At 35.8% G+C, this 16495-nt stretch overlaps 1 protein-coding gene across 2 annotated transcripts; it reads left to right on the top strand.

The window, feature by feature from the left end:
- The first annotated feature begins 1421 nt into the window (after positions 1-1421).
- GNRHR (gonadotropin releasing hormone receptor) lies at positions 1422-16196 on the top strand. Of its 2 annotated transcripts, none has more exons than XM_045834590.1 (3): positions 1422-1940; positions 14823-15042; positions 15952-16196. In XM_045834590.1, exons 1-3 carry the CDS (start codon positions 1422-1424, stop codon positions 16194-16196), a joined length of 984 nt encoding a protein of 327 aa, XP_045690546.1. The 2 variants fall into 2 exon arrangements, with proteins under 2 accessions (XP_045690546.1, XP_045690547.1); XM_045834591.1 differs by having other exon boundaries at positions 14951-15042; positions 15952-16087.
- Positions 16197-16495: the final 299 nt, after the last annotated feature.

Raw genomic sequence — 16495 nt, 5'->3', positions numbered from 1 at the left:
AGGGGTTGGGGGTATAAAGGTGTTAAAAAATACAATAAAAATAAATAAAATAAAGTAAATAAAACAGAAAAATACAAATAAATAAACCAACAAGATTAAACCATTTAAGTCAAAAGAGCCACCTCTACTCTTAATATTCTTCTAGCTTTGACTGCCAAAGAAGCAAACTAGTTGGCAAATGACAAATCAAGCTGGTGATTTAATACATTCCAGGGTAAGTCATATCAGTATTGGTAAATAGCTTCATCAAACACTTACCATGAATGTTAAAATAGTAATACAGGGAGTTTCTAAGTGGACCCAAAGTGAAATGATCAGGTAACATATAGAGGAATATAAGCAAATATTCTTCTTATATAGAAGCATAGTAATATGGTTATAGCATTGATATAGCATTCTCTCCCATATCTAGTTACTATATGCAATAATGCATAATAATGGCAAGTATAATATTTTAAGTGGAACCTAATCAACAAAACAAACAAGTGAGGAAAATAGAATCCAAGACATGGAAATAAAGAACAAACTGACAGCGACCAGAGGGGGGAGGGGAGGGGGATAACAGGGGGAAGAAGGGGAAGGGTCAAGTTAAGGAACATGAACAGAGGACTCATGGGCACCCACAATGGGGGCAGGGGCAGACTGTGGGAGTGTGGGGTGTGGGGGACAGGGTAGGGGAGAGCAACAGGGAAAAGGTGGGACAAGTGTAAATGAACACCAATAGAAAAGCAAGTCAATAATTTTTTAAAATAATTCATTGTTTTTATTCTACCTTAAGAGTGGATAATCTAGCCACTAAGATTGATTGATAAAACTGAATGCAGCCCAATTTGTACTAGATCAAACTAATTCTGTTAAGGTATTAATTTGGTGTTCCATGGAGGATGCTTCTAAATTAACATATTTGTCTAGTGTTTAAATACACAGCAGTGTGTGATTGAAAAAGAAAACAAATATTTTTGAGAAATGTATTAATTTTTAAAACAACAATTCTAACTATATCAACCTTTTTAATTTTTCTCTTCATTTTCATTTTGCATCCTTTGGACAGAACACTAACACCTTTTAGAAAATCTCTTTATTAAGATTACTTGAATAATATCCTGAGTGAATTTTAAATTCAAAATTAGGCTTCAAGTGTCCTTCCTCACTTGGGAAAAATGTGAAAACCAGGCCATCTGCTGAGGTACTACAATTACATTTGGCCCTCAGAAGGTGTTTGGTGTGCTCTGTTTCAGTACTCTGTTGGATTATAAACCCTCAAAACAAGTTCACCTTGATCTTTCACATTAATATAAAGCCCCTTCAGGACAAAGTGTGACATAAGTCTAAACCGGTGGCAGAAATAAAATGGGTTCAATTATAATACAACACCAGAAGTGCCAGAAACACAAATCTTGAGGTTCTGTCAGCTGGGAAGCATGGCAAACAGTGCCTCTCTCGAACAGAATCAAAACCACTGTTCGTCCGTCAACAGCAGCAGCCCACTGATGCAGGGCCACCTCCCCACCCTGACCTTATCTGGAAAGATCCGAGTAACTCTAACTTTCTTCCTTTTTCTACTCTCCACGGCTTTCAATGCTTCTTTTTTGTTGAAGCTTAAGAAGTGGACTCAGAAGAAAGAGAAAGGGAAAAAGCTCTCAAGAATGAAGGTGCTTTTAAAACATCTGACTTTAGCCAACCTGTTGGAGACTCTGATTGTCATGCCCTTGGATGGGATGTGGAACATTACAGTCCAGTGGTATGGGGGAGAGATCCTCTGCAAAGTGCTCAGTTACCTGAAGCTTTTCTCCATGTACGCCCCAGCCTTCATGATGGTAGTGATCAGCCTGGACCGCTCCATGGCCATCACAAGACCCCTAGCTGTGAGCAACAGCAGGCCGGGACAGTCTTTGATTGGCCTGGCATGGCTCCTCAGTGGCCTCTTTGCTGGACCACAGGTAAACCATCATCATAAACTTGCTAGTCTATGGCAGTCACAGATTTCCCATCTAAACTTGAGTGTCGTATTATTGTGCATCACATTCAGAATTGCATTATTGTTGTGCATGGGCTCTGGACATCCTAGAGTAGGGTATAATCCTGGCACTTTTACTGTGACAAATTTCTTAATCTCTTTGGGTTCTAGTTCCTTTATTTATAAAATAGAGGTAATGCTTACTTTATGCAGCTGTTGTGACGATTAATGTATTAAAGCATCTAGATGATTGCTAGTATATAGAAAATACTCCCCCAAAATATAGCCATTCTCAAACTCTCTCATCCCCATCTTAGTCTTCCACCTATTTTTTTCTTTTTGCTCTGGTTGACATGGTAAATTGACAGACTCTTCAGGAACTATAAAATTTTCATAGAAAGTTTTTATAGCATCTTCCCTGGGACTTCTTGAGTGGAAACATTAAGAATTCTGTTGTAGTTCAGAAAGAACTATTCTCAGTTAATATGTTCTTAAGTTTGCAGCCGAGCGGGATTGAATAAGGAGGAAAAGTGGGAAATCTTGGACTCTTAGAAGTTTGAATATTTCCATGGGGCTGACTTGACCTTTCTGGAGTGAGTTAGAATGTAATAGGCTGTTAGCAAAACTCTAAGAGTCTTGGTGTAGGCATAGGCCCTCTTCTACAGTTGGCAGATGGGTATCTCTCCAGATTGTTTTCAACAGAGGCTGTCTGCCTTTGCCAGCAGTCACATCTCTGAAGAAAAGGACACATGCTTGCAAACAGAAGGACCCTTTAATAACAAATGAACAATTTTCTGTATGCTTGTAAATGCACAAGAATGTGTCAAAAAGTAAAGTCAGCCCTAGTTGGTGTTGCTTAGTGGATTGAGTGCCAGCCTTCGAACCAAAGAGTCATTAATTTGATTCCCAGTCAGGGCACACATCTGCGTTGAGGGCCAGGTCTCCAGTAGGGGGCACACAAGAGGCAACCACACATTGATGATTCTCTCACTCTTTCCCTTCCTTCCCCTCGCTTTAACAATAAACAAATAAAATACTTTTTTTAAAAAAGTAATGAAGTTACTTAGCTAGAGCTTATGTCCTGAAGTCTTCCATTTTGTTTAAAGTATGCTGCTTATTGATTGGTTTTCTTGGAGAAGATAAACACAAAATGGCATCCTAACACTGAGCCTTGTACTGATGAAATACGGAAACTGCCCTCAAAGAAACTGTAATTCAGTTGTGAAGACAAAACTTATAAAAGACTAATGTAACTATATACTAAGTCATTTTAAACCTATTACAAGAGTAAGAAGAAGGAGAGATGAGTATGAGTTAAAATGGTAAAGGAAGATTTTAGGGTAAAAGAATAAACTCAGTTTTTAAAGAGGAATGGTATTTAGATAGAAGAAATATTGTAAGTCAAGGATCACATACATTTTTTAGGAAAGGTTGAAAGTGTGATTTTCATAGGTGACATGTCTGAAGTGAAAAACTGAGAGTTGGGACTAGAAAGAAATTGGATTCGGTGGTTGCTCCCTTTGCTTTAACCTCATAGCATTCTTTGTCATAAAGTAATGTGATTATGGCTTTTGGCCTATCTTTGCCTTTAAGGTATATGCTCCTCAATAGTAGAGACTGCTGTGTTCAACTTATTTCATATTCCCAGCACCTAATCAGATACCTAGAAAACATAGAATTTCAAAATGTTTGGACCAGAGGGTTTTTTTAAATATGAAATAAATCTTTCACCTTTTACTAAAAAAAAAAAAGTTTAGATGAATGGATCAATGAATGGGGGTGCAGTGGATTTATATTACAGAAAACATCAATAGCCAGGGGAAATTCCGAAATGTGGGAACCACAGAGCTTTTGTGAGTCCTACACAAAAAGTAAAAGGAATGTTTTCCAGTTTTATTGGGAAAGAATCGATATGCATGACTGCGTGACTTTAAGGTGTACAACATGATGGTTTGACTTACATGTATTGTAAAATGGTATTGGAAAATGCAGTCTTTGTTTGCTTGTTTTCTTGCTTATAAAATTGTTTAGCCCTTGCTGGTGTGCCTCAGTTAGGTGGGCATTGTTCTGCAGACCAAAGGGTCATAGGTTTGATTCCCAGGGAAGGTGTGTACAGTAGGCAAACATTCCATGTTTCTCTCTCACATCAATGATTCTGTCCCTCGTTCTCCCTCCTTTTCCCTCTAATAAAAATTAATTTTTTGTCATAAAAAAACAGCACATAGATATAAAAAACAAGCCTTACTTTTCCTTAATCCTATTACTTTATAAAAGTATCTTTATGTGAAAGGGCAGGAAAGGCAGGCTTTGAAAAGAGCTAAAATATTTGCTTTAGGACATAATATGGCAATATAAGGTCTTTATATTAGTGCACTATTTGCAAAGTAGTTGGCAATTTGGAATACTGATGTAGATGAAAGTTAAAACAGAAGTGGTGCCCTTCTTTTTTCATAAAAGGCCATATAAAATGATTTTCCCTTTCCTTACTTGGGAGCTTCTTCATTTTAATGTCTGCATGAATTCAAATGCGAAAGTCTGTCACATGGCAGTCACACTCTCCCGTATGGTCACAGTCAGCACACTCTCACCGGGGGTCCAGTGCTGCACAGGCAGCTTCCACTCATCTGCCTGCCCTCTTCCTGTGTCCAGCCAGTGCTGGAGTGCAGGCGGTCCTCACGTTGCACACTCCTGTGGCAGCTGAGACCCATGCAAAGCATGGACGCCTTTGCAGTCTGCACAAGTTTCAGATGAGGTGGTACAGTGCCCAGTGGGGTCCACCTCTATTTAACGTATCACTTGCTTCCTTTTCCCAAATTACAAAACAAACATTACAATATAAATCTTTTCTCAGGTGTCTTCTTATGCCTTATGTATTCTTTAAATTGGAACACCTGAGTAAAAGTGTAAAAACATTCAAAATTTCTTAAAAGATAATGTTAAATTGATTTCCAGAAAAACTATATACTATTGTTTTTCCTGATACCCTCAATGTAGAAAGCACCAGTCTTTTTTAACTTTCTTGAATATAAATGTGAAAAAGAGTATATTTTTTCATTTTTGGTTACTGATATTTTGACTAATTTTAGCATTTTGTATTTTTATCAATATTCTAAACATAACCTTTGACATTGATTTATATGATGTTGTTCTAGTACTTTGAGTGATTTAACTTAGTCGTAGCTTAATAAATGTACTACTTTACCTTTAAAAGAAGAGTTAGGATTACCACAACAGGTGCAGCTAATCTATCATCTCATATAAATACAATAAGAAAAAAAGAAAACAATTTTTCTCTTCGTGATGAGAACTCTTAGGATTTACTCTCTTAACAACATTTCCTACATGTCATACAGCAGTGTAAACTATAGTCATCATGTTATACATTACTAAAGTGATTTTTAACCAAACTATTTTAAGAAAATATATGGAGAGAGGAGAGAGACAAAGAATTTAGATCATCTGGCAAAGAGGTGATTAGGTTGAGAACAAAGGTGGTGTCAGAGGGAATCGATAGTAATTACTAGGACATTCCAAACAAAAAGCAAAGCTTGGCAACAAACAGGCATTAGTAAAAGGTTAGTAATGGAGGGGAGTAAAATAAAGCTCCAATATTTTTAGCCAAGAAATTTTCAGTAAAACCATTGAAACAGACAGGTTGAGGAGTGTTTTTTTCTTCATCTGCCTCTTTATTTAAAAAGAGAGGAAAGAAGGCTTTGAAAAGAGCTAAAAACAGTTGTGTTAGAACATAATATTGACACTATAAGTCTTTACACAAAGTCTTTGTGTAAGTACAGCTATTTGGAAAGTAGTTGGTAATTGGGAATACTGATGTAGGTGAAAGTCGAAACACAAGTAAATATAAGTCAGTTTGTGATCATAACTGCAACACAAACCAACAATGTCTCTGTCTTTTAAAAGAACTCTCCCAGAGGCTGTAAGTAAAATATTGATTAACTCATTTTTTTCATCTAAGTATAGCACAGCAATCATAGGAAGAAAAGAAAATGCCAAAACGTATCTATCTTGATGTATTGTAATAAAAAAACATACAAAATTACATTGTTTAGGAGTTTTAAATGATGCATAGGCTGACCTCAAATACATTGCTCTACCTGAGATAGTTATGTGAATACGGGTCACAGAAAATAATGGTACTATTTTTTTGTAAGACAAATAATTCATGTTTATTTTCATCAGCACTTTAAATTTGTAAAGAACTTTGTGAAGTTTCTTGAAAAACCTAAAATACATAATCATATTTTATACTTACATTAACTCTACAAAGTGCATCAGAACCATGTTATCACCCGGTTTCACACGTAAGAGGATGTCCAAGGGGAACCTCTGAAAATAATGACATGCAAATCGTTTTTGGTGGTAGCCCCAAGTAAGAAATGCACACTGTGTGCAGACACGGTTTGCCTGTCTGTCTGCCTGTCTTTCTTCCACACACCTGTGACTGACAAAAGGTTTTAATGAAAGACGTATCCACCCTGTTCCATTTTATTTTTTACTGTCAATTATGACTGACTCATGGGCACAACCTGCAGTTTGAAAACCGCAGGTTTAAAGGGATTCCCTGGCTTTCCCAGTGTCACTGGCCTGTTGTCTTTTTCTTAAGGACAGTTTTCCTTCTTATTACAGTTCTCTGCTATCTCTCTGAATAAACGAGGTTTCAGCCCTGTGACCAATGTTACAGGTATTTGGTGTGGAAAACAAGAAACGGAGAGGTCTTTTCCCTTCCAGACGGCGACGCAGGACCTCAGGCTTCAGTGTGCTCTGCGGACCAGCCCACTGACAAAGACGCATCTGTCGTGACTAATCCACATTGAAAGAGTGACTTTGATTTTCATCCCCGGGTGTATATGTTAATTTTCTATTACTTGCGTAATTCATTACAAGGTTAAAAAAATCCAACAAGTTTGTTATCAAAATTTAGGCCTGGCAACCTGGGAATTTATGACATTTTGCTACAGGGCAGAAAAACTACATTTCAAACTGGCCACCTTGGTTTTCCACCTCTCTGATTACTAACCACAGAAACTAAATTCTGTAATAGTTTGGGGATATATGTCCATAAGTTTCAGCATAGTATTCTGTAGGAACTTCCTAACTTTTAATTAGTAATGGAGTTTTTAAAAATTCTATGTGGAGCCAATAAATGAAACAGATATAAGTGCATTTGCTCTGGCTGAACAGGGGTAAGCGAGGCCCAATTCTCTGCTTAGTATTCACTAGCCCCAGTCATAGGGTCTCTGAAGACCTCACATATCCCTGCAACAAAGTGGAACAGGCAATGGGATGGTAGAAATGGCATGGATATTGGATTCAAACAAAGTTGGCTTCAAATCTCAATACTATATCTTACCAGCTATGTTGATTCTGTATAAATTACTTAACTAACTTTAAATGCAATTGTAAAGAATAAGATATATAAAATCATCTAGTACAAGACTTTGTAAACACTTGGTTAATGTTCATTCATTTCTTTCCTGTCTTCATTCCTTCTTTCATCAAGTCAGGAGAGGGAAATAATAGGGAAATATGGGTATTACAATGCACGGTTCTTTGAAAATCAGCAAAAGGAATTGGTTATGTAAAGGTTTATTATTTCAAATTTCTCAAAATTATAACACTTATTCTGACTGATAAGCAAATTTGGCCAACCTACTCCATGGTCACCAAACTACCCTACTCATTCTGGAAAGGTATGTGTGTCAGAACACAATAAATCAAGTCTTGGGGGCATCATTTCTAAAAGTAAGAGGAGAAAGGATAGGAGGGAGAGGGAGAAGAGAAAAGAAGAAAGAAAAAAGAAAAATAAAGGGGGGAAATAAAGCAACAAACATGACCTGAAAGAAGATCTAATTTAAGAGCATCTGTGGTTAGTCTGGTAAGTATATGCTGAGGAGAAAACATTTCCTAAACTAGGTGTGTCCACAGATAATTAAAATTTACATCATTTCCAATGACAGTCATTTAAAACCACAAGAATCCCAGAGCAGCAGATTGTTTGCAGAAAGAGTCATACCACTAGCTCATACCACCGTTTAATATGAAACATCACATATTGACAGTATTAAAATTCTATAGGCCTGCAGGCAAGATACCGGAGCCATTTTTTAGTCCTTGGTGTAAAGACGCGTGGTCTGAAGATGTGTGGAGACTTGTGTTGACACGGAGAATTTATAAATTTATAGGGCTAGAAAGCACTTCCAAGCTTGACGAACAGTTAAAATTCAGTAAATACTCATCACACACGTACAATATGCCAAGAAATATACTGGAACACAGTAATAGCATACTTGTAGAAATAACAACAGCGATGCTGATGATAATGAACAATAGTTATGGAGGACATAAATGTTGGGCAGGAATTATGCTAAATGCTTTCGAATGCATTACTTTGAGGCTCCCAACAACTCTATAAATTAGATATAATTATTGTCCTTGTTTTATTCATAAAGAAACTAAGGATAAGAATGTTATATAACATGCCCAACATTACTATCTATAAGTGGAGGTGTCAGTGCATCTAATTAATTCCATACTCAGAGCTTTTAACTACTACACAATACCACACTGAAACATTGTCTACTTCCTTTTTTCCTGTAGGAGGCTGGAGAAGGAAAAGGCAGGACATTTTTAACATGAGGAGAAATAGTTAAGAGATTTCAGGAAAAAATATATGGCATATATTTATAAATACATATAAATTATAAATACATATATATGGATGCATATTTATAAGTTGTGTGCCTTATATATTGCATTATAATAACTGTTATAATTTATATAGTGTTTGTGCCAGGCACTATTCTAAGCACTTCCTAAGTATTAATTCTTTTCATTGTTATGACAGCCCCTAGGGGGTATTAACTATTAACATCTCCATTTTATAGATGAGGAAATTGAAGCACATCATCTAAAGATAATTACCTTTGGAAAAGATTAGGTCATGGGGTAATGGTGTAATTAGTGTGGGGTGAGGTGAGGGTTAAAATAATTCTAAAGAGAAATGAGCTTCTGCAATTGACTGTAAAGATGGAAAACAGATTGCTCTTGTTTATGACTAAATAAAGCAAACAGGGATGAAATTGGGGTCAGGGATGAGAAGGGAGAGACATAAAGAAATGAAAGAAATATAATACAGGGACAAAAGAACCACTGGAAGTAAAATGATCGCTCTAATAATCATTAAAATGAACATGGCCTTGGAGCATAAAATAAACTGAACCAAGCCTAAAACAAATTAGTTTATGAGCAAGCAGCATTCTGATTTTCCATACCATTTGACTATACCTTTCTTTTTTTAATTTACCAATCTATCTTGTATTGCAAGTGTCACATACATGCAATTATCTTCCCTACCAAATATTCAACTCCATGATAGTAGAATATATCTGATTTACCTTTCAGTACAGATAAGCACCTAGTATAGTTTTTGATCAAGGAGATGCTTTTAAAAATAAGCATTTATAAAATTTTAAAAAGATGATAACCAAAAGTTGCATCATAGTACTATATTTCAAAGTAACTATTATTGGGAACTTCATCATTAAAACTTAAAAATTAAAATATTAGAGTGGAAATGTGGCCCAGTGCTGAGAATAAAGTCAAGCAAAGATTTTAAGGAAATATATGATTCTCTGGTTCTAGGAAAAGTAACCCTTCCAGAGACTTCGACTCACATCCACTTGGTCAAATTAAAAACTGAACTTTAAATAAGGTGGCTTGGAAATAAGAATAGAAAACTGAAATGGTCCCTTTGTATTGAGGAAAAAGTTGTTCTGGATCATAAAATAGAATTAGCTGACCACATATTCGAATTAATCTTGATTTTAAGATTAATGATATGATCATTGGGCACCCTCTAGTGGAATAATTTTAAAATTCTCTTTGCCCTCGAAACAAAATCAACATTTTAATTGCAAATAAACAGGATTGTATTCTGTATTATATTTACTTATTTATGTTATATTTATATGTTAATGAATTTTTTCTACTGTAAAAGCAAGGAAAGGAAATATAGTATCTTTTTAAAGAGCATTTTCTAGCCCTGACTGGTGTGGCTCAGTTGGTTGGGAATCATACCTCAAAGAATAGGTCACCGGTTTGATTCCTGATTCCCCCGTCAGCTGGTTGCAGGTTCAGTCCCTGGTGGGGGCATGTGCGAGAGGCAACCAACTGATGTTTCTCACATCAATGATTCTCTCCCCCTCTTTTTCCAACCCTTCCTCACTTTCTAAAAATAAGTTTAAAAAAACAAAATAAAAAGCATATTCTACTCTGGTGCTATCACCTCAAAAATGAAAGAAGTACCTGACTTGTTAAATTAATTAAATGTACTAATTCAATCAAAAACATTAAAAAAGTGCTGTCCCTCATTTACTTAAAATAAACCTTGGCAACAAAATAAAAAATAAACAAGTGGAACTATATCAAACTGAAGGCTACTGTACAGCAAAGGAAACTATCAACAAATTTAAAAGACAACCTACCAACTGGAAGAAAATATTTATAAATCATGTATCTGACAAAGGGTCATAAATGACTATTAATATCCAAAATACAATCTCCCTCAACCGTATATATGACAGTGGTCCCGTAAGATTATAATGGAACTGGAAAATTCCGATCAGCTGGTGAATGTTGTAGCCCTGCTAACACAATGCATTTCACAAATGCTTACCATTGTGTTACAGTTGCTGCTAGTATTCAGTACAGTAACCTGCTGTACTGGTTTATTGCCTAGGAGCTGTAGGGGAAGAGGACTTGTCACCCCAAAATCTGTCATTTTGGCATAAGGATTATTTTAGGCTGGTTAATTTTAAGAAACAGCAGCTATGGGAGAAGCTCTGAAAATAACAAGTTTCCCTTTATAAAAATCATTTACATTTGTAAGGGAAATCTCCATTTGTGAGGAGAAATATTTTAAAGCAGTCACAGGCATCTCAGGCTATATCTCTAACAGATAAGTATTTCTTTAAAATTCTGCTAAAGTACACATAACATAAAATTGACCACATCATTCATCTTTAAGTGTATAGTTTAATGGCATTAAGTACATTCACATCGCTGTGCAACCATCACCACCACCCATCCATCTCCAGAACAGTGTCATCACCTAAACTGCAACTGCAACTCTGTACCCACGAGCAGTAACTCCCACTCTCCCTTCACCACAGCCATTACCACTCTTCTACTTACTGTGGTTATAAAGGTACCTATTCTAGATACTTCATGTAAGTGGAATCATATGATATTTGTCCTTTTGTGTCTGCCTGTTTCATTAGCCTATTGTTTTCAAAGTTCATCCATGTAGCACAAATCATAATTTCATTTCTCTTTTTAAAGCCTTTTTTTCCCGTTACAGTTGACATACAATATATTAATTTCAGGTGTATACCTCAGTGATTAGATATTCTCTAACTTACTAGGTGATCATCCCAATAAATCTCATACCCATCTGACACCATACATAGTTAATTAGAATATTATTGACTACATTCCCTATGCTGTAAATTATATTTCCATGACTATTCTGTAACAACCAATTTGTACTTCTGAATCTTTTAACCTTTTTCACCATCCCTCCAGTAGCCCTCCCATCTGGCAATCATCAAAATGTTCTGTTCTATGATGCTTGTTCTTTTATTTTGATTTTTAGATTCAATTGTTGATGGATACGTATTCATTGCCATTTTTGTTCATATTTTTTATGTTTTTTTCTTCTACTTCCTAATGAAGACCCTTTAACATTCCATGTAATACTGGTTTGGTGGTTATGGACACCTTTATCTTTTTCTTGTCTGGGAAGCTCTTTCTCTGAATTCTAAATGATAGCTTTGCTGGGGAGACCAAACTTTGTTGCAGGTCCTTGCATCACTTTAAATATTTCTTGCCATTTCCTTCTAGCCTATAAAACTTCTGTTGAGAAATCAACTGACAGTCTTATGGGAGCTCCATTGTAGGTAAACAACTATTTTTCTCTTGCTGTTCTTAAGATTCTCTCTTTTTCATTCAGCCCATTCTGCATCTCCACACCGACCAGTCTCAATGTGGCATCTTCTTTAAGTCCCTAGTTATAGAACTTCCATTTAGCTGGATGGATTTTAGGTGGTTTGTTATGTAGTTCAGTGGTATTTTTTGACATCATTGTTGAAGGCTTGGAGTACCACATTTCCCCACGCTACCATCTTGACCCCTAATGATGCACTTCTCAGAGCAGATGCCCATTATTAGTTAGAAATGACTGTATACAAAGAACTCATACAACTCAACAGCAAAACAAACAAAAAAACAATCAAACAATTCAATTAAAAAGTGAGCAAAGGATTTGAATAGATATTCTTCCAAAGAAGATATACAAATAACCAATAGGTACATGAAAAGGTGCTCAACCTTACTAATGATCAGGAAAGCTCAAATCAAAGCCACAATGCAGTATCACCTCACAACCTATTAGAATGGCTGTTATCAAAAAAAAAAAAAAAGAAATAACAAGTGTTGAAGATGTGGACAAGAAACCCTGTGCACTGCTGGCAGGAATGTAAATTGATACAGCCACTATAGAAAGCAGTATAATGTTCCTCAAAAAAATTAAAAATAAAACTACTGTATGATCCAGCAGTCCATTTCAGCATATTTATCTGGAGAAAACAAAAACACTAAATCAAAAATATGTGTGTACTCCTATGTTCTCTGTAACATTAAGTACAACAGTCAGGCTACAGAAATTATCTGTGTCCATTGATAGATGAATGGATAAAAAATGTGATCATATAAATACACACACACTGGAATATTATCCAATCATAAAAAAGAAGGAAATTTGCTATTTCTGACAACATGGTTGGACCTTGTGCACTGTGCTAAGTGAAACAAGTCAGACGAAGAAATATAAATACAGTATGATACTGCTTATATATAAAATATTTTAAAATAAATAAATTAAATTAAAAAACCCAGCTCACAAATACAGAGAAAAGATCGGTGGTGGTCAGACCGGGGTCCAGGGCTGTGGCAGCAGGGACATGAAGGAGATCAGACCATCCAAATTTCCAGCTGTAAAGGCCATGGCGATGTGACCTACAGCATGGTAGCGATGTTGTACTTAAAAGCTGCTGAACAAGTTGCTGAGAGTTTTCACAATAAAAAGAAAATCTGTAAGTATGTGTGGTGACAGATGTTAACTGGACGTATTGTGGTTGTCATTTCAAATATACAGGGGTTGGCAGAAGTATGTTTACAGTTATGAGTACATGAAATACAGAGTTTATTCTTATATTATTAATTATTGTATTATTTTTCCACAAGAACAACTGTAAGCTTATACTGGCCCACCCCTGTATATAAACACCTAATCATTACATTGTATACCCAAAATTAATGTAATGTTATATGTCAATTATATTTCAATTTTTAAAAAGAAGAAATAAAAGTATACAGGAAAAAAAATCTATAATTTTTTGTTTGAATTTACTTGTTATCAGTTTTTAAGTGCTTGGCCATAGCCCCACCCAGGGTGGCTCAGTTGGTTGGGCATCACCCCACAAAGCAGAAGGTCACTAATTTGACTCTCCAGTCAGGGCACATGCCTGGGTTGGGGGCATGTGAGAAGCAACCAGTCAATGTTTCTCTCTCACATTGATGTTTCTCTCCATCTCTTTCTCCCTCCCTTCCCCTCTCTCTAATAGCAAATATTTTTTAAAAATATATAATAAAGTGCTCTGACACTCTTATCTTTTCATCTTATTAATATTTCATGGTAAGTTGAAGTTTCTCAGTTGAAAAGCTTGGAACTAACTTGGTAAGGAGCATGCTTGATGAATGGGAAAAGGATGAACAAATATCCACTGCAACTTGTTTTTGAAAACTACTTGCAACTACTTTTGAAAACTATTTAATAGTTGATTCAATTTGTGCTTTAAAAAACATAATTTCATACTTAGAGAAAGTTTTCCAGAATTGTACAAGGATTTCTGGAATATTCATCCCTCAGATTCCCCAAATACTCGTAGCTGTTTTCAATGTCTTTCCGTTACAAACAATGCATCAGGGAACAACCTGTGTAAGTGTATTTTCATGTAATGGAGGTAGGGCGTGTCTTCCAAGTAAATTCCTGGTTGCAGAATTGCTGGATCAGAGGTAAATGCGTATGTATTACACTACTTATTGCCAAATATCACTCCATTACGGTCGTACCAATTTTCATCCTCGCTAGCAATGTATGTGAGTCCCTATTTCCCCACGGCCTTGCTATGAGACTATGTTGCTGTTTTTAATTTTTGCCCATCTTGATAGTGACAGTGGCATTTCAGTACAGACTTAATTGGCATTTCCCTTATCATGAGTGAGGTTAACATCTTTTTATATGCTTACGTGCTGTATCTTTTTTTATGAACTGTCTGTTCATACCTTTTGACCACTTTATGGGGGTTTTCTGTCTCAAAAATAAAACTTAAATATGTGTCCTGGGGGCATATTTTAAATACCAGACACAGTTTTAGATGCTGCAGATTGAACAATAAATAAAATTACTTGCAAAGTTTACTCAGCATAATTGCACCTGAAATTGAGATACAAATGAGGTTTATATCATTGGTTTAGGATTGCTCTGCAAGTTTGAAATAATTTCCAAAATTCCAAAATCCTATAGATCCATTCACATTACCCAAACATGTTTTAAGTAAAGATCCACTTACAACTTTTCGTATAAATTCCAAAAGGAAAATATTGCATTTGGGCAACAACATGCTAGAAGGCTGGCAGAATGCAGACGAAAAAAACTTTCAAGAAAATGTGCAAATACTATTGGAAATAAAGTAACATGGCTTTTTAATTATTTTATTTTCTCATACAGTTATATATCTTCAGAATGATTCACTTAGCTGACGACTCTGGACAATCAGGAGGTTTCTCCCAGTGTGTAACACACTGCAGCTTCCTGCAGTGGTGGCACCAAGCCTTTTATAACTTTTTCACCTTCAGCTGCCTCTTCATCGTCCCTCTTCTCATCATGTTGATCTGCAACACAAAAATCATCCTCACCCTGACTCGGGTCCTTCATCAGGATCCTCACCGTATGTATCCCTTAGATTTGGTGTTGATCATGGGTAAACAGTTTTTATACAGCAATAGGCAGAGTGGCACTTACTATGTGCCAGATGCTGTTCTAAGCAGTTGACGCGTATTAACTCATTTAACATTCACAATCACCCCAGGAGGTAATACTTTTATTACCTCCAACTTGCAGATGAAGTTATATCTCCTAATGTCCTCAATTTGCACATAGGGTTAACATGGAAGGGCAATCACCCCATTTACCCAAGATAAGCATTGGCAAAGTGTTCCTGCTGGGCCTTCACAACCCTATACCAACACATGATTTGTATAATGTAGCAAAGTATAATTTATTAAATGTTAGCCAATAACCTGTAAAAATTAAGCTGCTCTAATTCACAGCAAATCCCCTGTACCCACACAAAATAATGATGCACATGTATATGTGTATGCATGTGAGTGTGTATGTGTTGCATATGCAAAATATTGTTGAATGTGTACTTGACTATTTCATGTGAAACTTCACAAATGTGTTTGTGCCATTTTTCCTTCGATGCACCTGGTGCATGCTTAAAAAATAAAATTTAGAGATGTGTGAAGTAAATATGGTTATGTTGTCTTGACAACCAAGATGCAGAGCATTCAATTCCACTCAAGCTCAGTCTGCTGTTTAAATTTATATTTTAAGAATCTGAGTACCCCATATTTCAAATCCACATTAGTTTGGTAAAAACTATTCATTATATGATATAGTGGAAAACTTGAAATATAAATATGCTTTTCTAACAAAGCATCATTATTAAAAACATTGGAAATTTATTTCCATTATATTCATTAGGTTGAATTAGTGATTCTCTCCTCCTTTTTGTCCATTTTAGTTTTGTAATAAAACTGGTCTTCAAACACCTACTCTTTTCCCTTTTTACTAGAACTACAGCTGAATCAATCCAAGAACAATATACCCAGAGCTCGGCTGAGGACTCTAAAGATGACAGTTGCATTTGCAACTTCCTTTACCATCTGCTGGACTCCCTACTACGTCCTAGGAATTTGGTACTGGTTTGATCCTGAAATGTTAAACAGGGTATCAGATCCAGTAAATCACTTCTTCTTTCTCTTTGCTTTTTTAAATCCATGCTTTGATCCACTTATATATGGATATTTCTCTCTGTAATTATCAGACAATATAGGAAGTCTTGGAAAGAAGAACAAGGTAATGAATTTTCCCATTTGGGAATGATACAGATTGCAGCATACATACTTATAAACAAATCAGAGCTTAAAATTATGTAGTCATTCTTTTTTCTTTTAATCATATAGTCAGAGACTCATTTACAAGGAAAAAAAAACTTCAGGAAAAATCTTAAAATATTTTCCCTTAATCACAAACTGCTAAATTAATCTCTGCTCTTTCTGAGCAGCTGCAACACATTATTGGGTTCTCTATCACTTTCTATAATAATGTGTAAATAT

This window comes from Phyllostomus hastatus, unplaced genomic scaffold (assembly GCF_019186645.2).
Source record: "Phyllostomus hastatus isolate PE091 unplaced genomic scaffold, TTU_PhHast_1.1 phas_contig_196, whole genome shotgun sequence".
NCBI classification, from domain to species: Eukaryota; Metazoa; Chordata; class Mammalia; order Chiroptera; family Phyllostomidae; genus Phyllostomus; species Phyllostomus hastatus.
This window is presented reverse-complemented; position numbering and strand designations above follow the sequence as displayed.

Excerpts from the sequence above, each read along its gene's own strand:
- GNRHR (XM_045834590.1), top strand. The coding sequence starts at position 1,422 with ATGGCAAACAGTGCCTCTCTCGAACAGAATCAAAACCACTGTTCGTCC. Across the intron at positions 1,941-14,822 it reads GCCTCTTTGCTGGACCACAG|TTATATATCTTCAGAATGAT; the intron begins GTAAACCATCAT and ends TTTCTCATACAG. Across the intron at positions 15,043-15,951 it reads CCTTCATCAGGATCCTCACC|AACTACAGCTGAATCAATCC; the intron begins GTATGTATCCCT and ends CCTTTTTACTAG.